At 31.7% G+C, this 19,822-nt stretch overlaps 2 protein-coding genes across 7 annotated transcripts in view; one reads left to right on the forward strand and one right to left on the reverse strand.

The window, feature by feature from the left end:
• Positions 16,341–18,078, forward strand: LOC107621389 (B3 domain-containing transcription factor VRN1-like). 2 transcript variants are annotated; one of them, XM_021113312.1, is made up of 3 exons: positions 16,341–17,119; positions 17,233–17,318; positions 17,416–18,078. In XM_021113312.1, the coding sequence occupies exons 1-3, from the start codon at positions 16,621–16,623 to the stop codon at positions 17,659–17,661; spliced, it is 831 nt and encodes a 276-aa protein (XP_020968971.1). In that variant the 5' UTR covers positions 16,341–16,620; the 3' UTR covers positions 17,662–18,078. The 2 variants fall into 2 exon arrangements, with proteins under 2 accessions (XP_020968971.1, XP_020968972.1); XM_021113313.1 differs by having other exon boundaries at positions 17,426–18,078.
• Positions 18,234–19,822, reverse strand: part of LOC107624524 (B3 domain-containing transcription factor VRN1-like) — a 3,517-nt gene continuing 1,928 nt past the window's right edge. For 3 of the 5 annotated variants that reach the window (XM_021113311.1, XM_016327022.2, XM_016327020.2), the window contains one exon: positions 18,234–19,129. In XM_021113311.1, coding sequence (XP_020968970.1) covers positions 18,467–19,129 — 663 coding nt within the window. In that variant the 3' untranslated portion in view covers positions 18,234–18,466. The remainder of the gene's footprint in view (positions 19,130–19,822) is intronic. The other 2 variants (XM_016327023.2, XM_016327021.2) reach the window with 2 other exon arrangements.

Genomic DNA, 19,822 nt, shown 5'->3' on the forward strand with positions numbered 1-19,822 from the left:
CAAATATCTGTTGATGACATTATTTTTGGATCAGCCAATGAATCCCTTTGTTCTGAATTTGGAAAACTCATGACAAGTGAATTTGACATGAGTATGATGGGCGGACTTAATTTTTTTCCTTGGGCTGCAAATTAAACAAACTGAAAATGGTATTTTTATTCATCAAGAGAAGTATGCCAAGGAACTAGTTAAGAAATTTGGTATGGAAAATGCCAAACCTATGGGAACTCCCGTGCACCCTAATTCAAAATTAGACAAGGGAGAAACTAAGAAAGATGTGCATGAGACTAGGTATAGAGGAATAATTGGTTCTCTTATGTACTTAACTTCCTCTAGACCCGATATTGTGCAAAGTGTTGGAATGTGTTCAAGATTCCAATCTAAACCAAAAGAGTCTCATCTTTCTGCAGTTAAGAGGATCATTAGATATGTTCATGGCACATCCAATTTTTGCCTTTGGTATCCTAAGATTGATGATTTTTCTGTAGTCGGTTATTGTGATGCAGATTTTGCTGGTGATAGAGTTGATAGAAGAAGCACTTCAGGCTTATGTTGCTTCCTTGGAAAGTCCTTGAATATTTGGTAAAGTAAGAAGCAGCCAACAGTGGCTTTATCCACTGCAGAGGCTGAGTATATAGCTGCTTCTTCTTGTTGTTCTCAGCTTATGTGGTTAAAAACACAGCTTGTTGATTACAAGTTAAATGTTGAAAATATTTCCTTGCTATGTGATAATATGAGTGCCATTAATATTTCTAAAAATCCAGTTTTGCACTCTAAGACTAAACATAATGAAGTGAAATTTCACTCAATAAGAGAACATGTTCAAAAAAGGGATATTAGTATTCAATTTGTTAAATCAGAAGAGCAATTTGCAGATATCTTTACAAAACCACTAGCTGAGGACAGATTCTATATGCTTAGGACTAGTCTAGGAATTTTAAGCCATGATTCTTTGTTTGAAAATTGCTGATATGTTTGTTAGAGTTTTTGTCTCGTAAACAGGTATGAGACAATTCTGGGCAAGTGAAGAGCATTTCCCTCGATCAGCGTGTTCTGGACTTGTTGCACTTGCAGATTTTCCTGGGCTAGCCTCAAAAATCAGATCATGGGTTGTCCAATATGTTCCTTAATTCTAACTACCTTTGGGCCCAATATGAATGTTACATTTTTTTTATATTTGTTTTTGTTAGCTTGTTTGTTTCAGATTTTTTTAAAAGGTCTTTTTGTTTTATTTTAACTTTAAGTCCAATAAAGGGTTTTTCAAATCTTGAATTGATTTTCTTTTTAATTTTTAAAATAAAATAAAATCTTTCTCTTTTGTGATGTCAAGTCTTTTCAAGTCATATCAAAAGGTGGCAGTTGCATGGTTTGTGAAAATTTTTTTTGGTACGGTTACCAATACTCCCTCTCTTCCCTCCATTAACTTCTCCTCAACCCCTCGGTTTCCTCCACTATCTTCATTGCTTCTCTTCCCTCAAAAACTAGAAACAAATCAAATGAGGAAGAAAGTCATTGCAAAAAGGCCACAGCGTGAAAAGATTCATAAGCTTCCTGCAAATCCAAGACCCTCAACACGCTCTCAGGACCAAACTTTCACTCCCTCACCTTCTCCTCCTACCTCTCCTCCTCGCACAAACCCCATGGCATGGACCAAGACCACACACAGATATCCTGCCTCTGCCAAGTCGACGCCACCTCCAAAGGCTCCTCCCTCAAAACCTGGTTCTTCAAAACCAAGCTCATCCAAAGGCAAACGTCCGGCGGTTGAGAAACCAGTTTCCGAGCCAACTCAGCCTAAATCTAGGTCGGTTCCTGTGCATTCTCAAAGAGGTAAACCTTATCCTCCTCTCAAATCTGTTAGAGAGCCAGACATTGATCCTTTTGCTCATAAATCCCACTTCATGACATCACACTCAAACTATAATCCATATAGATTTAGGTCTGCCATGAACAATGATTTCTTTGAAAGAGTTATTAAGTACCGTACCCTGTGTCCCTCTTTTCTTGCTGACTTACCAACTTTGAAAAAGAAAGGTTTTCCTTTTGTTAAAAATCTGAAATTTTTGGATTGGAATCATCTCTTTAAAATCAAAAAGCATGTTTATCCTCTGTTGGTTCAAGAGTTTTATGCAAATCTGACATATCATGAAGGGACTGTTCACTCTTATGTTAAAGGCCGAGACATTGTCTTGAATAATGAAACAATTAGTGATGCATTGAAGTATACTGATGTTGGGCCTTGTGCTTATACTTCAGTTAAGTGGGATGAAGGTGTTGATATTTCTTACAATGATGCATTGGCTCACATTTGTGAACATGTTTCTTTAATTGATGGAATCACACCCACTCACAAAGCCCTAGGATATGAACGTGTTCAGTTGCACCGAATTGTCAACCACATAATATTTCCTCAAAGAGGTTCATATCAAAGGGTTTCTTACACTGATACACTTGTTTTATATGTCCTGATCACAAAAACAGAGATTTCTTTTGCTTATTTAATGGTTAGATACATGTTTGATTCTGTTAGAAGTGAGAAAGACAAAGCTCTACCCTATGGCATATTTCTAACTTGTGTTTTTGAGCTCTTTGGTGTTGACTTGTCCAATAAGGAATATGAAAACAAACATTCATATCTAAAAGGGGGTGGTTTAGTGAAACAGCAAAAAGGACCTACTCGTTCAGAGAGAGTGGTCTTAGATGATGATGATGACTTTATTCCTGAGGAATCTCCTCCTTCTTCCACCGAGGGTACTTCCATCTCTACTGGACAAAAATTTGCTCTGCTGAATGTTGTCAAAGATGTAGTCCAGGAGTTTGTCTCACAATCAAATCACATGATTTCCATGAGCAAGGAACAAAGGAGACTTGCAAGCAAATATGAGAATTTCCTCCGGAAGTCAAGAGATAGAGTGGCTGTGTTCATTACATTCATTGACAACCTACAAAAGGATGAAGACCCTGCCACTGATGCTGATGAAGAAGTTGACTCGGAGAAAAATGGTTCTAATGCCTAGGATTGTCTCATCAAGCTGCTGCTGACTACTCCTGTTTTTGTCTCATAAAAACTGTCTCTTTTAATACTTTGGGACTTATGTTTGTTATTTCTGCATAACTGTATAACCATAACTACTGCTGTTTTCAGTTTAATTTATTTGATATTTTGGATTGTGCTCTGACACTTTCTTGCAGGGTTTAAGGTGCTGTTTTCATTGATCTTGCTTATTGTCCGCCCTTGATGACAAAAGGGGAGTATATATGGCATGATATTTGGCATGAGCAGTGCATGCAATGAATTTAGTGAATGTTGTAATTTTTTTTGAATTTAACTGCTGCTACTAAATTACTGTGATTTTTGATTGATGATGCCACAATGGTTTTCTACTGCTGTGAATTTTTTGGCATGAGTTTTGAAACTTACTTTTATGAGATGTTGATGTTTTGTTCCTGTTCCTAATATCTTAATGCTCTGTTTGATGAGATTGTAAAAATACTTAAACCTGTCACTGTTTGCTGCATCTTTGGCTAAGTATTTAGCATTTATTTGGTTCTAAATAAGTAAATACAAATAGGAGAGAAAAGAAGAGCATAAATCCAGGGGGAGCTACTCTTGAAAAGGAAAGGGGGAGCAACATAAAAGCAAATGACAAAAATCAAAGGGAGTTCCTAAAGCTTACTCAAATTAATTTCCTTTTGATCATTATTTAAAGTATGTTTGTCATCAAGGGAGAGATTGTTGAGTTAAGAAATTAACTAATATAATTGATGATGACAAACATTATTTTATTGGGCAAAGTAAATAATTAGTGCTGATTGTTAATAATTATATGTTGATAATTATTTATAAAATGTTGGAGGCCAAAACTTATTATTGCAGTAGCCCAAGAGGATGAACATAAGAAACAAATATGGTGGGCTAAAATGCAAGCGAAGCCCAAAAGAAACAAAGCATAGAAAGCAACGGGCTGAATGAAAAAAAATCCGATCCAAGCCCGATTGCCTCTCTCATTCAAAGATCTCCAAATTGCTCTCACCCAAAAGCAACGTTCATATGTTCCCTTTTGATCAGAAATCACAGAAGTGAGAGAGAGAGCTTCTTCCCTAAGCTACTCACAGAAGAAGAAAGAAAGAGAAGGTTAGAAAAGAAAGGTTGAGGTCAAATCAGAAAAATCAAACCATATCAAGCTTAAGCAAAGGTTAAAGGTAAACCATTTTCTTATACATGCACCTCAGCTTCTTCTCCTCTTCCTAACTCTCTGCTAGTCCGAAATATGGGAATCATGGAAAAGTTGATTTCTGCTTCCACTACTGTGTATCTACAGTCACAAGTGAGTCTTGGAGACCAAGTAGCTTCTCAATGGCCAAGATCTGGGTTTACCATTGAGGATATCTGTTTTATGCTTTTCTATGGCTTTCGGTCAACAAGAGAAGGTCAGAAGCAAAGTCCCTAATTTGAGTAAAAATGGGAGAAAATGAACGGCTGGGTTAGTGAAGCACATTGCTCAAGAAGTTGACCTAGGAAGAAGAACCCAGCAATATGCAAGGAGATAAAAGAGGTTTGCTGTTCATTCAGAAAGCAAGGAGAGATAACCAGTGTTATTGAGGTTTTGTTCTGTGAAGAGTTCCTTGAAGAAGTTCATTTACTTGGATAATGCTTTCTTTCAAAGAAGCATTCGTCCAATATTGAAGAACAAAATCAGAGACGTGCAAGTCTGGTTTATCATATAGCAAAGATGTTGTTAATGAAGTCAATCTCCTTCATGTTTTACATATTGTAATGTACTTTTCAATGTTTATCTTTCTGTAATTTCTTGAGTGAAAAGGCATATTGAGAGAGCTCAAGAAAAAGCCATGAGTGAAAAAAGGCAGAGTGATACACTTGAGAGAAAAGCCTATAGTTATTTTCAGATTTCTTTAGGTAAGTTTGTGTCTTGTATCCTGTACCAGTGAGGTACCCCTTTCTTAGTTGGGTTAGCACTAAGAGTGAAGAGTTAGGTATTAGCATAGCCAATGTCAAGTTAGGTTAGAACTTGAGTGTGAAAGGATTGTATCAATCCTGTGGAATTGGTGTATGTAATACTTTTAATTGTAGTGGAAATTCTTCCATTATTGTGGAGGAGACTGGACGTTGGTTGCATAGCACATGGCAACCAAACTAGGATACATGTTGGTGTTAGCTTCTCTCTTCACTGCTATGTTCTGTTTTCTGATATTTATGAGACAAAAATAAATTGACTCATAAAATTTCCGCTGATGAGTTCAAACAGAATCAGAATTGAAAGTTTTCTTTAAAGGGTCATTTTAGTAACTCAAAAGAAAGGCATAGATTCAACCCCCCTTCTCTAAGCCTACTACAACCTTCACACCATCCTCCACCACTAGAGGCGTTCATGGATCGGATCGTATTTGCAAATTTGAGGTAAATATCCGCATCTGATCCATAAATTGCAGATATGATCTGATCCGCAGTTTGATCAGATCGGATCGGATCGGATCGGATCCGATCCACACTCTTTGCGGATCAGATTGCGGATATCAATTCTGCATCCGCGTATCCGATCCGTAGATCCGCACAATAATAATTAAAAAAGTATATATATGAGTAAAGTATCGTTTTTGTTCCCAACATTTGGGTAAATCCTATTTGTGTCTCTAACGTTCAAATCATCCTATTTGTATCCCTAACGTTTATAAAAGTGATTTAATGTTATCCTGCTGTCAATTATACTAATAGATCAGATTATATTTTTTAGTTATTCTCGTTTGGATGTATTCATTCTCAATTAGGTCTCACTTGAATGTGTTCGATTATAATATTATACCCAAAATTTGTGTTTAAGTTCAATTATGTCCCTAAAAAAAGTGAATTATGTAAATGTTGCAGGGATTAGTTTCAACTTTTAATGAGTTATTATCCGGAGTGGATCAATCGGTTCTGACCCAGATATTTGTATTCTAACTTCAAGAAGAGCTTTTTAGAACTCCAACTAAAGCTCATGATGTGTAATTGACGGCAGGATAATGTTGAATCACTTTTATAAATGTTAGGGATACAAATAGGACGATTTAAATGTTAGGGATACAAATAGGACTTACTCCAAATGTTAGGGACAAAAACAATATATATATATATATATATATCGTATTATATATATTTGTTTGTATGTTTTAGTTAGTAGTTATTATTCATATATTATTTTATTTTATTTTTGTTATTAAAAAAATTGATTAAAAATATTTTAGGAATAAATAGGTTTAAAAGTGTGACAAAAATCGCAAAAAATATTAATTAAAAAAAAAACGCAACACTCATAATCGAGATAACGTGCGTGCGAAGAATACTAGATTTCATAAGTATAAAAAAAACAGAAAGTAGGAGTAGAGGGTCAATGATATAAAATAACAAGCTCCTAAATCAGCCTGCGAAACCAAAGTTGGCCGGAGAATATTTACATACATATATACATATATCCCAAAACCCAAAATACATAGACAAGGCCCTAGCTCTCCATAAGCCTCTAAGAGAAGCAAAATAAACAAGTTGTTCGGAGAGAAAGTTAAGTACATATATACATAAACTATATATCAAAATGAAATCCAGAAAAACACTACGCTTCAGAAGTCCAGACGCCTAGCGAGGTGCCTCTTGCCCTGCATCTGAAAAATAATAATATTGTATGGAATGAGAACCGGGGGTTCTCAGCATGGTAAAGGTGCCATGCACATAATATATAAGGTCTTGAGAATGCCAGAGGCAATCCTAGAACGCCGACACTCAGATAAAGTTTATAGAAATAAAGCAGAAACCATAAATCTAGCTTTCTAAACTCAGCCAATTTCCTTATAAATCTAGCTGAAACTCAGCTAAAACCCTAAATCTCTCTGCCTTCCCTCCATTCTTCCATCTCCGGTGAAGTTACAAGGACAAACAAACAAATAATAGCACACACAAGTAGGATGCAAGTAATACAAATAGCAAGTATAACAGTTAGCATATTATAATAATTTAGACAAACCCAATTAATGCACAATCAGACAAAATCATACAAATGCATATGATGGATGTCTATCCTACTGACTGTGAGCTCACGCGTCGGTTACTTTGTCAGAACCCGAAACATCTGGTAGCTAATCCAGACATTTGTCTCTAGGTTTCACATCTCCAAGAGGATCATAAAGGAAGGAGAGTGCCTTTCTACCTTCTCCTGGAGGTTTCACGAAGGAGAGTGCCTTTCCACATCGAAAGAATGTACCTTTCCACCTTGCAACCAGAGAAGAATGTGGGAGAAACAATACGAAGGAGAATGCCTTTCCACCTTTTTCACATCCACATCACGACAAGAGAGGGAATCCTCCATCCCCAACCTTGCCATTTGAACACATTTTCAAGTTATCACGAAAGCAGGATCGCACCCAAACCTTGCCATCTCGACCATTCTGGCCACACACACATCTCGACCATTCCGGCCACACACAATCATCTCCAATCTCATCATTTTCAACCTTTACTTCATTCCCAAATTTTCTTAATTTCCTAACTCCATTTTATTACTAAGCTTACTATCCAAATTTAGAACTAACAGTGTCAAAACAGAAGTTTAGGAAGTCAAATTGGCTTTAGAAAAATAAGATAATTGTTTGTTAAAAATATGGGTATGCGTATGCATTGACCTCTTTTGGGCCAAGATGTGTATGCATGCACTTGTCCGCGTACGCATGTACGCTGGACAGAATTGAATGCATGCGTAGCCCATGTATGCGTACGCGAAAAACCATTTTCTGGGTACTATGCGTATGCATGCACATGTATGCGTACACATAGGTACCAAACCGAATCTACCCAATGCATATAAAGGGGTATGTTTACGCATGCAAGGTTATTTGGCCAAAAATTTGGCTAAATCTGAAATCTGCATAATTTGTATTTTAAACTCTGAATTTTCGACGCACATAACTTTTTCGTTTTAAATCATTTTTCATCCGTTCTTCGAACAATGTAAAATTTAGGATTTTAATTTAAAATTTAGAATTTAATATAAAATATTTTTTTTTATTAAGTATTAATTAAAAATAATAAATTTGATTAATCATATAACAATGTTCTTTAATTATAATTTGTAATTTTAACATAAAAAATATTAGAACTCAATCGCTTAAATACTAATCTAAAAAACTTTACAAACATAAACATATTTAATGAGATAATAATATAAAGGGTAACGCTAGGGAGACAATGAAATATGTCTACAATGGCTACAATGGACCGTTTAGAAGGCCCCAATTAAGTTTAATAGAGTAAATTAACCCATTAATAACCCTGATCTATTCTGGCTGTTCAGTTAACCATACCACACAATTTTAAGTAATTACATTTTTTTCCCAAAATCCTAATACAGTAGGTTGAGGCCGTTCCACTTCTTATCCAAAACCCTTGCAATTGTTGCAGAGAACCTTGACCAGGAAGACCCATCAGCGCCGCGATCGTCAACCACGGAAGGCGAACAGGAAACCCACCGTGGCCGTCGAGAAGACCCCGCCGTGACCGCCACTGAGGCCGTCTGTGCTCCGCCTCTGATCAGAACCGAAGGAGAGTGGCTACTGAACATCCCGCTGTCACCGACCTGGAGTCCGTCCGCGCTCCGCCTCCGATCAGAGCTGAAGGCAGATGAGCGATCACCCCCAAAAGGAGCATTCGAACCGTTCTACTCGCGTGGGCGACGTCATTGCCGAGCTGCTGAACATCCGATCCGAGGAAACCAACCGCGTGCTTGTCACAAGGAAAACGTCTAACATCATCAACGCAAGATCCTAACCATCTAAGGTAAGTAGGTGGAGTTGTTCATTTTTCGAGGGGTTATCGTTGTTGCATGTTGTATTATAGATAGATTTTGTTGATGATATGAGTGATTAACCATGGTGAGAAAGCTTTGGTGCGATGATAGCATCCCAGAGATTGTGGAGTAGGTAGTTCATTTACGTTATTGCAATTCATGGTGATTTAACTTTAGCCCGGGAAAAGGACGAAAAAGTTTGTTAGTTTTGGTTTCATATCTGTTTAAATTATTTTTTTTTTGTCTGTATCTGTGTGGACCATGTGCATCTAATTTAACATTAACTTTCTTGACCACTGAATCCCCACCTCCGCCGTGCTCTGCTGTTCTTGCCGCTATTAGCGTTACCGTTCGTCATCGGGATGCCATTGTTGTTCATTGCTTGATCACCTTTCGCCGCAAGGACCACCACGCGGCTGCATCTTTGACCGAAGTCGTTCGCGGTAATTAGAGAGTTCTTCCCGCCGAGCTGTTGTACGCAAAAAAGTCGACGTCGCAGTGTACGGCTTCCGATAGAGAGCATTCGTCTATGGACCAATCAATTTCGGAACGAAGATTGAATAGCCCGTTTGTTGATGTGAGTGATAATAATTCAATGGAAAGCAATGAACATTTGAGTGTGAGGTTGCAATTCAATCTGTTTCCAAGGTACGGGGGGGGGGGGAGAGGATGTTTCGTTTTTTTTCCATGCAAGTGAATTGTATTTGGTTAGTCTTGTGTGAATTTTTTTTATATACTAAGTGGATGCGTTTTTTTAGCTAATGCATTTTTTTTATTTACGATTTGGAGAATTTTTTTTATTAGTTTTGGATGATTTTTTTCTTATGTTTTGTATGTTTTTTCCTTTAGGATTTGGATGATTTTTTTATTAATTTTGAATGATTTTTTTTTTGTGTTTTGTATATTTTTTCTTAGGATTTGGATAATTCTTTATCTTATATTTTATTATTTTTTTTAGAGTTTGGACATTTTTTTTAGAAAGAGAAATTAGGATTTGCTTGATAAATAGTAAAAGGTAAATTAGAGTAAGAAGATGTAATTAATAATCATTAATTTTGTATCTTTTAAAAATTAAAATTTAAATAATCATCAATTAATGACAATTATTGAGTTTAGAATGCAGTTCAAAAATATTTGTTGGCTATACCTGTGTTGGTTCCCTAGCGGAATTGTAAAAATAATGAGCCATATGATGGGAATCTGGAAAACTAACTAAAAAATTGAAAAGTGAGACATACATGCTTTGGAATAAGTAAATAACACTGCACAAGAAAAATAATTAACCGACAATTTAGAACAAGTTTTTTTTGTGTAAATTAAATGTGAAATTTAGAAATTATATCTGAAATCTAGCGCATAGAATGACTTTCTTTATTTAATAGGTTTAATGGATTAAGAAAATGTATGATTTCTCGTTACTGATACCACATATCAGTATTAGTTCAAAAATAATTTTCAATGTAAATTTTAATTTTAAATGAGTTTAGTTACTGTACTGGTCAAAAGTGATACTTAAAAAATATTTTATTAATATTATGGAAATCAAGAATTATGTATGGAATTTAGTTATATTTCAAGAATCTTATTTTAATTTTTATCATTTATTACTTAAAAGTAGAAATAAAAAAAAAAGTGGGACATTAATTTTATATCCTTTAAAAATTTAAATTTAAATAATCATCAATTAATGACAATTAATGAGTATAGAGTGTAGTTCAAAAATATTTGTTGGCTATACCCATGTTGATTTTCTAGCGGAATTGTAAAAATAATGAGCCATATGATGGGAATATGGGAAACTAACTAAAAAATTGAAAAGTGAGACATACATGCTTTGGAATAAGTAAATAACACTGCACAAGAAAAATAATTAACCGACAATTTAGAACAAGTTTTTTTTGTGTAAATTAAATGTGAAATTTAGAAATTATATCTGAAATCTAGCGCATAGAATGACTTTCTTTATTTAATAGGTTTAATGGATTAAGAAAATGATATGATTTCTCATTACTGATACCACATATCAGTATTAGTTCAAAAATGATTTCCAATGTAAATTTTAATTTTAAATGAGTTTAGTTACTGCACTGGTCAAAAGTGATATTTAAAAAATATTTTATTAATATTATGGAAATCACGAATTATGTATAGAATTTAGTTATATTTCAAGAATCTTATTTTAATTTTTATCATTTATTACTTAAAGGTAGAAATAGAAAAAAATGGGACTCAAAATAAAATTTAGGCACATAACAAAGAAATTTTTTTTTAATTTTTTGTCTAAATTAAATGTTTTAAAAAATTGTGTCTGAAATCTATGGGCATACTAAGAACCTTATTTTGTTCTTTTTCAATTTTTTTTATCTAAATTAAATGTGAAATTTAGAAATTATGTCTGAAATTTAGCGCATAAAAAGACCCCCTTTATTTAATAGGTTTAATGGATTAAGAAAAGGTTTAATTACTCTATTGGTCCTTATAGTTTTGCAAAAATTTTTAATTAGGTCCCTATATTTTTTTTTCTTTTAATTGAATTCCTGCACTAATTTTTTTTTAATTAGATCCCTCTTAGTAGTAATTGGCTTATTAATTGTACAGGAACCTAACTAAAAAAATTGGTGCAGAGATCCAAATAAAAAGAAAAAAAAAGTGTAGAAACCTAAGTAAAAAAAAAATTAGTGCAAGGACTCAATTAAAAGGAAGAAAAGTATAGGGACCTAGTTAAAAATTTCACGAAATTATAGGGACCAACAGAGTAATTAAACCTTAAGAAAATGATATGGTTTCTTGCTACTGATACCACATATCCTTATCACTTCAAAAATAATTTCTAATGCAAGTTTTAATTTTAAATTAGTTTAGTTATTGTACAGGTAAAAAATGATACCAAAATATTTTGTTTTTTTTTTTACCCTTTGTCCAAATTATTAAAAAGTAGAAATAGAAAAAAAAAAGTAAAATTCGGTATGAAATTTAGATACATAACAAAAAATCTTATTTTATTCTTTTTTAATTTTATCTAAATTAAATGTAAAATCCAAAAATTATACCTGAAATCTATGCGTATAGAAGGAATCTTATTTTGTTTTTATTCATATATTGTCTTCTTATTAGAGATGTCCCTAATTCTTTGTAAACAAGAAGAACATTCATGGCTATGGCTTTCTCTAACTTCAAATAAATAAATAAATAAATAAATAAACATTATCTAGCTTTATTTAATAAGTTTAATGAATTATGAAAATGATACGATCTCTCGTTATTGATACTGTATCAGTATCACTTAAAAAATGATATTCAATACAAGTTTTAATATTAGATAAGTTTAGTTATTGAATAAGTTGAAAGTGATACCTAAAAAATATTTTATTAGAGTTATAGAATTCAAGAATTATTTCTGAAATTAACTAATCTTATTTTGATTTTTATTATTTTTTATTTAAATTACTTAAAAATTAGAAATAGGAAAAGGTGGGACTCAATATGAAATTTAGGCACATAACATAAAATTTATTTTATTCTTTTTTATTTTTTGTTTAAATTAAATGTGAAATTCAAAAATTTTGCTTGAAATCTAGGATCGTACAAAGTCTTTATTTTGTTCCTTTTTATATGTTGTCTACTTATTAGAAATATTTACTTATTCTCTCTTAACAAGAAAATTATTCTTGGCTGTGACTTTTTTCTAGCTTCCAAAAAAAACAAGCATCATCTAACTTTATTTAGGGCCATTTCGCAAACTTTAAAAGTAATTTTTTTGAACTTTTAACTTATGAAAAGTAGTAACATTAATGTCTGGTACAAGTTTCAAAACCAAATTGCAGATTTTTAAGAAGCTATTTAGGAGCTTATAGAGAAGTTAAAAAAATAACTTCTCTCATAATACTACTATTTTTTATCACATTTCTATAAAATAAGCACTTTTAAAACTAAGAATCCAAATACAAAATAACTTATTTATAAGCTACTTTTAATATAACTATTTATTGTTTAAGTTATTTTTTTAAAAGGAGTTTAATTAAGCTATTTATCTAAACCGAGCCTTAATAGGTTTAACCGATTACGAAATGATACAATTTTTCGTTACTGATATCACATATCAGTATCACTTTAAAAATAATTTTTCATGCAAGTTTTAATTTTAAATGAGTTTAGTTATTATATAGGTCAAAAGTGATATCTAAAAAATATTTCATTAGAGTTATAAAACTTAAGAATTATGTATAAAATTTAGGCACATTCAAAGAATCTTATTTTGATTCTTATCCTTTTTTGTTCAAATTATTTAAAATGTAAAAATAGAAAAAAATGAAACTCAACACATAATAGGAAACTTAATTTTGTTATTTTCAATCTTTTATTTAAATTAAATGTAAAATCTCGAAATAATGAGTAAAATCTATGCGCATAGAAAGAACTTTATTTTGTTCTTTTTTATATGTTGTCTTCTTATTTAAGATATTCACTGATTTTTTGTGAACAAGAAGAATATTCATGGCTATGATTTGTTCTAGTTTCGAAAAAAAAAAAAAACAATCATCATCTAAGTTTATTTAATAGGTTTAATGAATTATGAAAATGATACGGTTTCTCTTACAGATACCAAACCAGTATCACTTAAAAAATTAATATTTAATACAAGTTTTAATTTTAATTGAGTTTAGTTACTGTAGAAATAAAAAATGATACATAAAAAATATTTTATTAGAGTTATAAAATTCAAAAATTATATCTGAAATTTAGGCACATTCAACAATCTTATTTTAATTTTTATCATTTTTTATTCAAATTACTTAAAAAGTAAAAAAAAATGGGACTCAATATGAAATTTAGGGACATAACAGAAACTTTATTTTGTTCTTTTTTTAATTTTTTGTTTAAATTAAATGTGAGATTCAAAAATTATGCCTGAAATCTAGGCGCGTACAAAGACCTTATTTTGTTCTTTTTTATATGTTGTCTACTTATTAGAGATATTCACTTATTCTCTCTTAACAAGAAAATTATTCTTGGCTATGACTTTTTCTAGTTTTCAAAAAAAAACAAGCATTATCTAACTTTATTTAGGACCCATTTGCAAAACTTTAAAAGTATTTTTTTAATTTTTGACTTATGAAAAATAGTATTAATGTCTAATGTAAGTGTCAAAATTAAATTGCAGCTTTCTAAGAAACTATTTAGGAGTTTATAGAGAAGTTAAAAAATAACTTTTCTCATAATATTACTATTTTTTATCACATTTCTATAAAATAAATACTTTTAAAACTAAAAATTCAAATACAAAATAACTTATTTATAAGCTATTTTTAATATAACTATTTATTGTTTAAGTTATTTTTTTAAAAAGAGTTTAATTAAACTATTTACCTAAACTGAGCCTTAATATATTTAACTGATTACGAAAATGATACAATTTTTCGTTACTGATATCACGTATTAGTATCACTTTAAAAATGATTTCTCATGCAAGTTTTAATTTTGAATGAGTTTAGTTATTATATAGGTCAAAAGTGATATCTAAAAAATATTTTATTAGAGTTATAAAACGTAAGAATTATGTATAAAATTTAGGCACATTCAAAGAATCTTATTTTGATTCTTATCCTTTTTTGTTCATATTACTTAAAATGTAAAAATAGAAAAAATGAAACTCAGCACATAATAGGAAACTTAATTTTGTTCTTTTCAATCTTTTATTCAAATTAAATGTAAAATCTCAAAATTATGACTGAATCTATGCGTATAAAAAGAACTTTATTTTATTTTTTTTATATGTTGTCTTCTTATTTAAGATATCCACTTATTTTTTGTGAACAAATTCATGGCTATGACTTTTTCTAATTTCAAAATAAAAAATCATCATCTAGGTTTATTTAATAGGTTTAATGAATTATGAAAATGATACGGTCTCTCTTACAGATATCAAACCAGCATCACTTAAAAAAATAATATTTAATACAAATTTTAATTTTAATTGAGTTTAGTTACTGTAGAGGTAAAAAATATACATAAAAAATATTTTATTAGAGTTATAGAATTCAAGAATTATATCTGAAATTCAGGTACATTCAACAAATCTTATTTTAATTTTTATTATTTTTTATTCAAATTACTTAAAAAGTAGAAATAAAAAAATTGAACTCAATATGAAATTTAGGCACATAACAGAAACTTTATTTTGTTTTTTTTTTTCAATTTTTTGTCTAAATTAAATGTGCAAATTATTCTGAAATCTAAGTTGTAAACAAGAAAATCATTCTTGGCTATAACTTTTTCTAGCTTCCAAAAAAATAAACATCATCTAACTTTATTTAATAGGTTTAATGGATTACGAAAATAATACAGATTTTTGTTACCGATACCACATACGAGTATTACTTTAAATGAGTTTAATTACTGTATACATCAAAAGTGATATCTAAAAAATATTTTATTATAGTTATAAAACTTAGGAATTATGTATGAAATTTAGACACATTCAAAAGATCTTATTTTGATTTTTATCTTTTTTTGTTCAAATTACTTAAAATGTAAAAAATTAAAAAAATAAAATTCGGTATGAAATTCAGGCACGTAATAGGGAATTTAATTTTGTTCTTATTTAAATTAAATATAAAATCCAAAAATTATGCCTGAAATTTATGAAAAAGAACTTTATTTTGTTCTTTTTAATATGTTGTCTTCTTATTTAAGATATACATTGATTCTTTGTGAATAAGAAGAATATCCATAACTATGGATTCCTCTAACTTTCAAAGAAACAAGAATTCTCTTTCTACTATGATCCGTTTCTTTAAGATTGTTCTCAGAAAAAATCTTGATGATAGATATCTTGTGAGAATTTTCTTTCCCTTCTATCCTCTTTTTATCTTTCACTGTTTTTATTTTACACATACAAAATTTTTTTATGTATACTTCTTGTGTTTCACTATTTTTGTCATATTTTCCATGTGAGGTAACAACCACACATATGCATGGTTTCTTTTCTTACCAGCATAATATGCTCCTCAATATTTATGTTTTTTTAGTTTTGAATTTTTGATTGTTAGTAAGTTAGTTAGTTAGAGTAGTAACTGAATCAACAAAGCTGCTGTTAGGGAAGGATAATTCTTAGTAAGGACGTTCATGAATCGGATCCGATCCGCATATCTGCTGTATTTATCCGAATCTGATTCGAAAATTGTGAATATAGAGGATCGGATTGGATCAGATCCACACACTAATTGGATCGGATTGTGAATTTTGTGTAGATATTCGCATATCCGCGTATCGCAAAAATAAAGAAATAAATAAATAAATAAATATTTTTTATATATTTTATTTCAACTAATAATTATCATATATGTTGTATTATTTTAATTTATTATTTAAAAAATGTATGTTTAATATTATTTTAAGAGTAAACATATTTAAAAAAATAGAAAAAATGAATTTTATTGATATTTTTTAATAAAAATAAGCTTTTAAAAATATTTTGTGTTATGTGGATATATTGCGGAGCGGATCCAAGTTAAAAAAGGAGATTGGATCCGATCCGATCCGATGATTTTAGTGCGGATCGGATCAAAATTTTAGCCATATCTGATCCGATCCGATCCGCGTTCACCCCTAATTCTTAAAAGGTTGTTAAGAGGTTGAGTGATACAAATAGAGTGAGTCGAATCAATTTTTGTTTATCTGGCCAATTTTATGTTATGATTGTGAGTTTTGCTAAGTATGGTTACCAACAACAGTTTCATTGGCATTGCAGAAAATACCAAACAAGTTCAGTAGGAAATATGGTGGTGATATGCCAAATCCAGTGAAACTCCAGCCTCCAGATGGCACTGAATGGAGAATAGATTGGACTAATCGTGATGGTGAGATTTTGTTTGGAAAGGGTTGGAAAGAGTTTGCTACATTTTACACTTTGGAGAATGGTCATGTGTTGTGGTTTGAGTACAACGGAACTTCTAACATCAAAGTAAACATATTCGACATGAGTGCCCTCGAAATTGATTATCCTTCCAATGGCCGAATCGGTGATGACAACTCGGTTGAGATTTTGGATGAACCGCCGCCACGAAGGGGCCGAGGCCGGCCGAAGAAAAAAGTGATAGCAGAACCAAAGCAATCACGTGCTTCTACAAGCAAAACAATGAAAAGTGCCATCAAAGCTAAAGATATAGATAAAAATCCCAATACACAAAACTTGAAGCTGCATGTCGAGAATGAAAAAGATGGTCAATCTGAAGAGACAGCAGATCTTAAGCTGCCAATAATTCAACGTGCCAGACCAGATATGGATGGTCTGTTTCATAATCTCATCATTCTTTCATCTTTTGGATTCTACTGATTTTGTTTAATTTTTTTATTTTCTTTGTTGCTAAAATGCATAAATACTTCTTTTGTCATAAAGAAGTTATTAGAGAAGCAAAGAAGTTCAAGTCGAAAAATCCTTCTTTTGTCATAAAAATTAAGCAAAAGCACCAAACAGGATCACCAGCAGTAAGTTGATTCATTTATCTCTGTGCAAACTTTGTATGTCATGCAAAATTGAGACTGTTGTGAACCATGATGATGAAATATTCTGATATGATTGCAGAATATTCCAGTTTGTTTCTTCAGAATGTACTTCGAGAACACGAAGCAGTATGCAATTCTACGAGTTGGAAAGAAGCAGTGGCATGCAACATTGATCTATTATCCAAATAGGAAGAATGCCCTTATCTCTAATTGGCGCTTGTTCCTTGAAGAAAATAACTTAAAAGCCGGAGATGTTTGTATCTTTGAGCTCATTAACAGACAAGGTCCAGATCTTAAGGTTCATATTCGTCGAAGCCATGATTAGCCAATGGCTTTGCTTACTTGTGTTGCAGATCAATGGAGTATGTTCAGGGATCAAGAGTTGTAACAGAGTCATAGTTTTCATCATACTAAATGGTTGCATTGCAGTGTTATCTCCTTACTACCATAACTAGAAATATATCAGTGATCCATGCAGAAACAATACATGTAGAATTATATATTGTCGGTAGTATAAGATGTTATTTGGACAAAGTACCTAATCAAAAGTTGCCCAACTACTTATTTTCAAAGCAATTTATGGTTTGGATCCTATTTCACTCATTCTCCCTCATTTATTATACTTGTCACTTTTTAGAAAGTTACTAATTATTTGCAGAGTTGCAGTAATTCCATAAAAAATTCCAATGTAAATAACTTTTAATGAGTGTATAACTTTTTTTAATTCATTGTATTGGAATAATTGGTAAATTGGTACAAGTTTATTATGTCATATTTAAACAAACGTAAAATGTTTCTGACAGAGATAAATGTATCAACTTACTGGTGAAGATCCAGATAGTTGAGTTTGCCTTATCTTGGTTAAGAAAGAGGGATTATTTGACTTGAACTTCCTTGCCTCTTGAACAACTTTACATGTACACCATAAAAATTTGCATAAAAGTTACTTGTAGCTAAGTTCAAGCTTCAAACAACACAGTAATTTTTATTCATTTGAACGAAATTTAAACACAGCCTAAGAACAATAACATATTTATTGCATAGTTATATGAAATGCAATACGCCATATGTAAAATATTTTATGAGGAATATATGCGTACGCTGCTTTCAACACTGCAACACTGCATTCTTCATTCAGATTGACTAGCTTCTTCATTCTTGCAACACTGCATCCAGTTTTGTTTATCAGGGCCCTTCTCTACATCTCCAGTTTTGACAGAACTCATCAATATTTTACTTGTAGAAGGAGATGATACTTCTGCTGCTGCTTTCAATTTTTTCCTCGGCCGGCCTCGGCCTCTTCGTGGCGGTTCATTCTCAACCTTAACCATGTTGTCATCATCAATGTGGTCCTTGGAAGGATAGTCTATTTCAGGGCACCTAGTTTTGGCAGAACTTGTGAACATTTTACTTGTACAAGCAGATGGTGTCTTTAGTGCTGCTTTCCCTGTTTTTCTCGGCCGGCCTCGGCCTCTTCGTGGCGGTTCATCATTAATGTGGTCCTTGCAAGGATAGTCTTTTTCACGCCACCATTTCACTACTCTAGCTTTGGCAGAACTTGTGAACATTTTACTTGTACAAGAAGATGGTGTCTTTGGTGCTGCTTTCTCTGTTTTTCTCGGTCGGCCTCGGCCTCTTCGTGAAGGATAGTCTATTTCAGGGCACCATTTCACTACTCTAGTCATGGCAGAACTTGTGAACATTTTGCTTGTACAAGGAGATGGTGTGTTTGGTGCTGCTTTCTCTGTTTTCCTCGGCCGGCCTCGGCCTCTTCGTGGCGGTTCATTCACAACCTTGACGGATCCAACAAATTTTCAAATTATTTTCCAAATAAATTAAAATAATAAAATAATTATTTAAATAATAATCTGTTAATAATTCAACATCACAAAATTAAAATTAAAATTAAAATCAAATTCATTAATTAAATACAATTTTAAAATCAATTTATAAAACAAAATAAAAAAGAGGAGTGCTAGGGGGCAAGCAACTTTTATGATTTATAGCTATCAAACAACCATCAATGATGATTTTAATGGTGTGAGATTAGTGTGAGATTTCATCCAATGACTCACTTTTCTTTGCTGGTTATATGCTGGCCAAAATTCAATAAAGTTTGCTGCCCCTAAACTTTTCCAATAAAAAAACCTCTGGTAAAAGTAGCAGTGAAACCATATTGCTTTGGTTATAATTTTTTTTTTATTTTGTGATAAAATTAATCACATGAATAAAAAAAAGAAACATACAATAGAGCATAAAAGTTTAATCTTTTTCACATATATATATGAACTAACTCTCTAGAAGACCTTAAATTGAATCGTATAAAAAGATAAATAAGAGTTAATAGAGTAAAATTAATATATGATAAAAATACAGATAATATTTAGGAGAAGAAACGGATGACAATATTATAGATTTAGATTACCTGAACAATTTTAAAACCAGAAAAAAGAGAGTTAGAGAGCAGAAAGAAAAAAGAATGGACT

This window comes from Arachis ipaensis, chromosome B10 (genome assembly GCF_000816755.2).
Source record: "Arachis ipaensis cultivar K30076 chromosome B10, Araip1.1, whole genome shotgun sequence".
Classification (NCBI taxonomy): Eukaryota; Viridiplantae; Streptophyta; class Magnoliopsida; order Fabales; family Fabaceae; genus Arachis; species Arachis ipaensis.

What these genes read in the sequence shown, in the direction of transcription:
- LOC107621389 (XM_021113312.1), top strand. Translation starts at nt 16,621, where the DNA reads ATGCCAAATCCAGTGAAACTCCAGCCTCCAGATGGCACTGAATGGAGA. An exon ending in TGCCAGACCAGATATGGATG is followed by an intron (nt 17,120 to 17,232) that starts GTCTGTTTCATA and finishes GTCATAAAGAAG; the next exon opens with TTATTAGAGAAGCAAAGAAG. An exon ending in ACCAAACAGGATCACCAGCA is followed by an intron (nt 17,319 to 17,415) that starts GTAAGTTGATTC and finishes ATATGATTGCAG; the next exon opens with AATATTCCAGTTTGTTTCTT.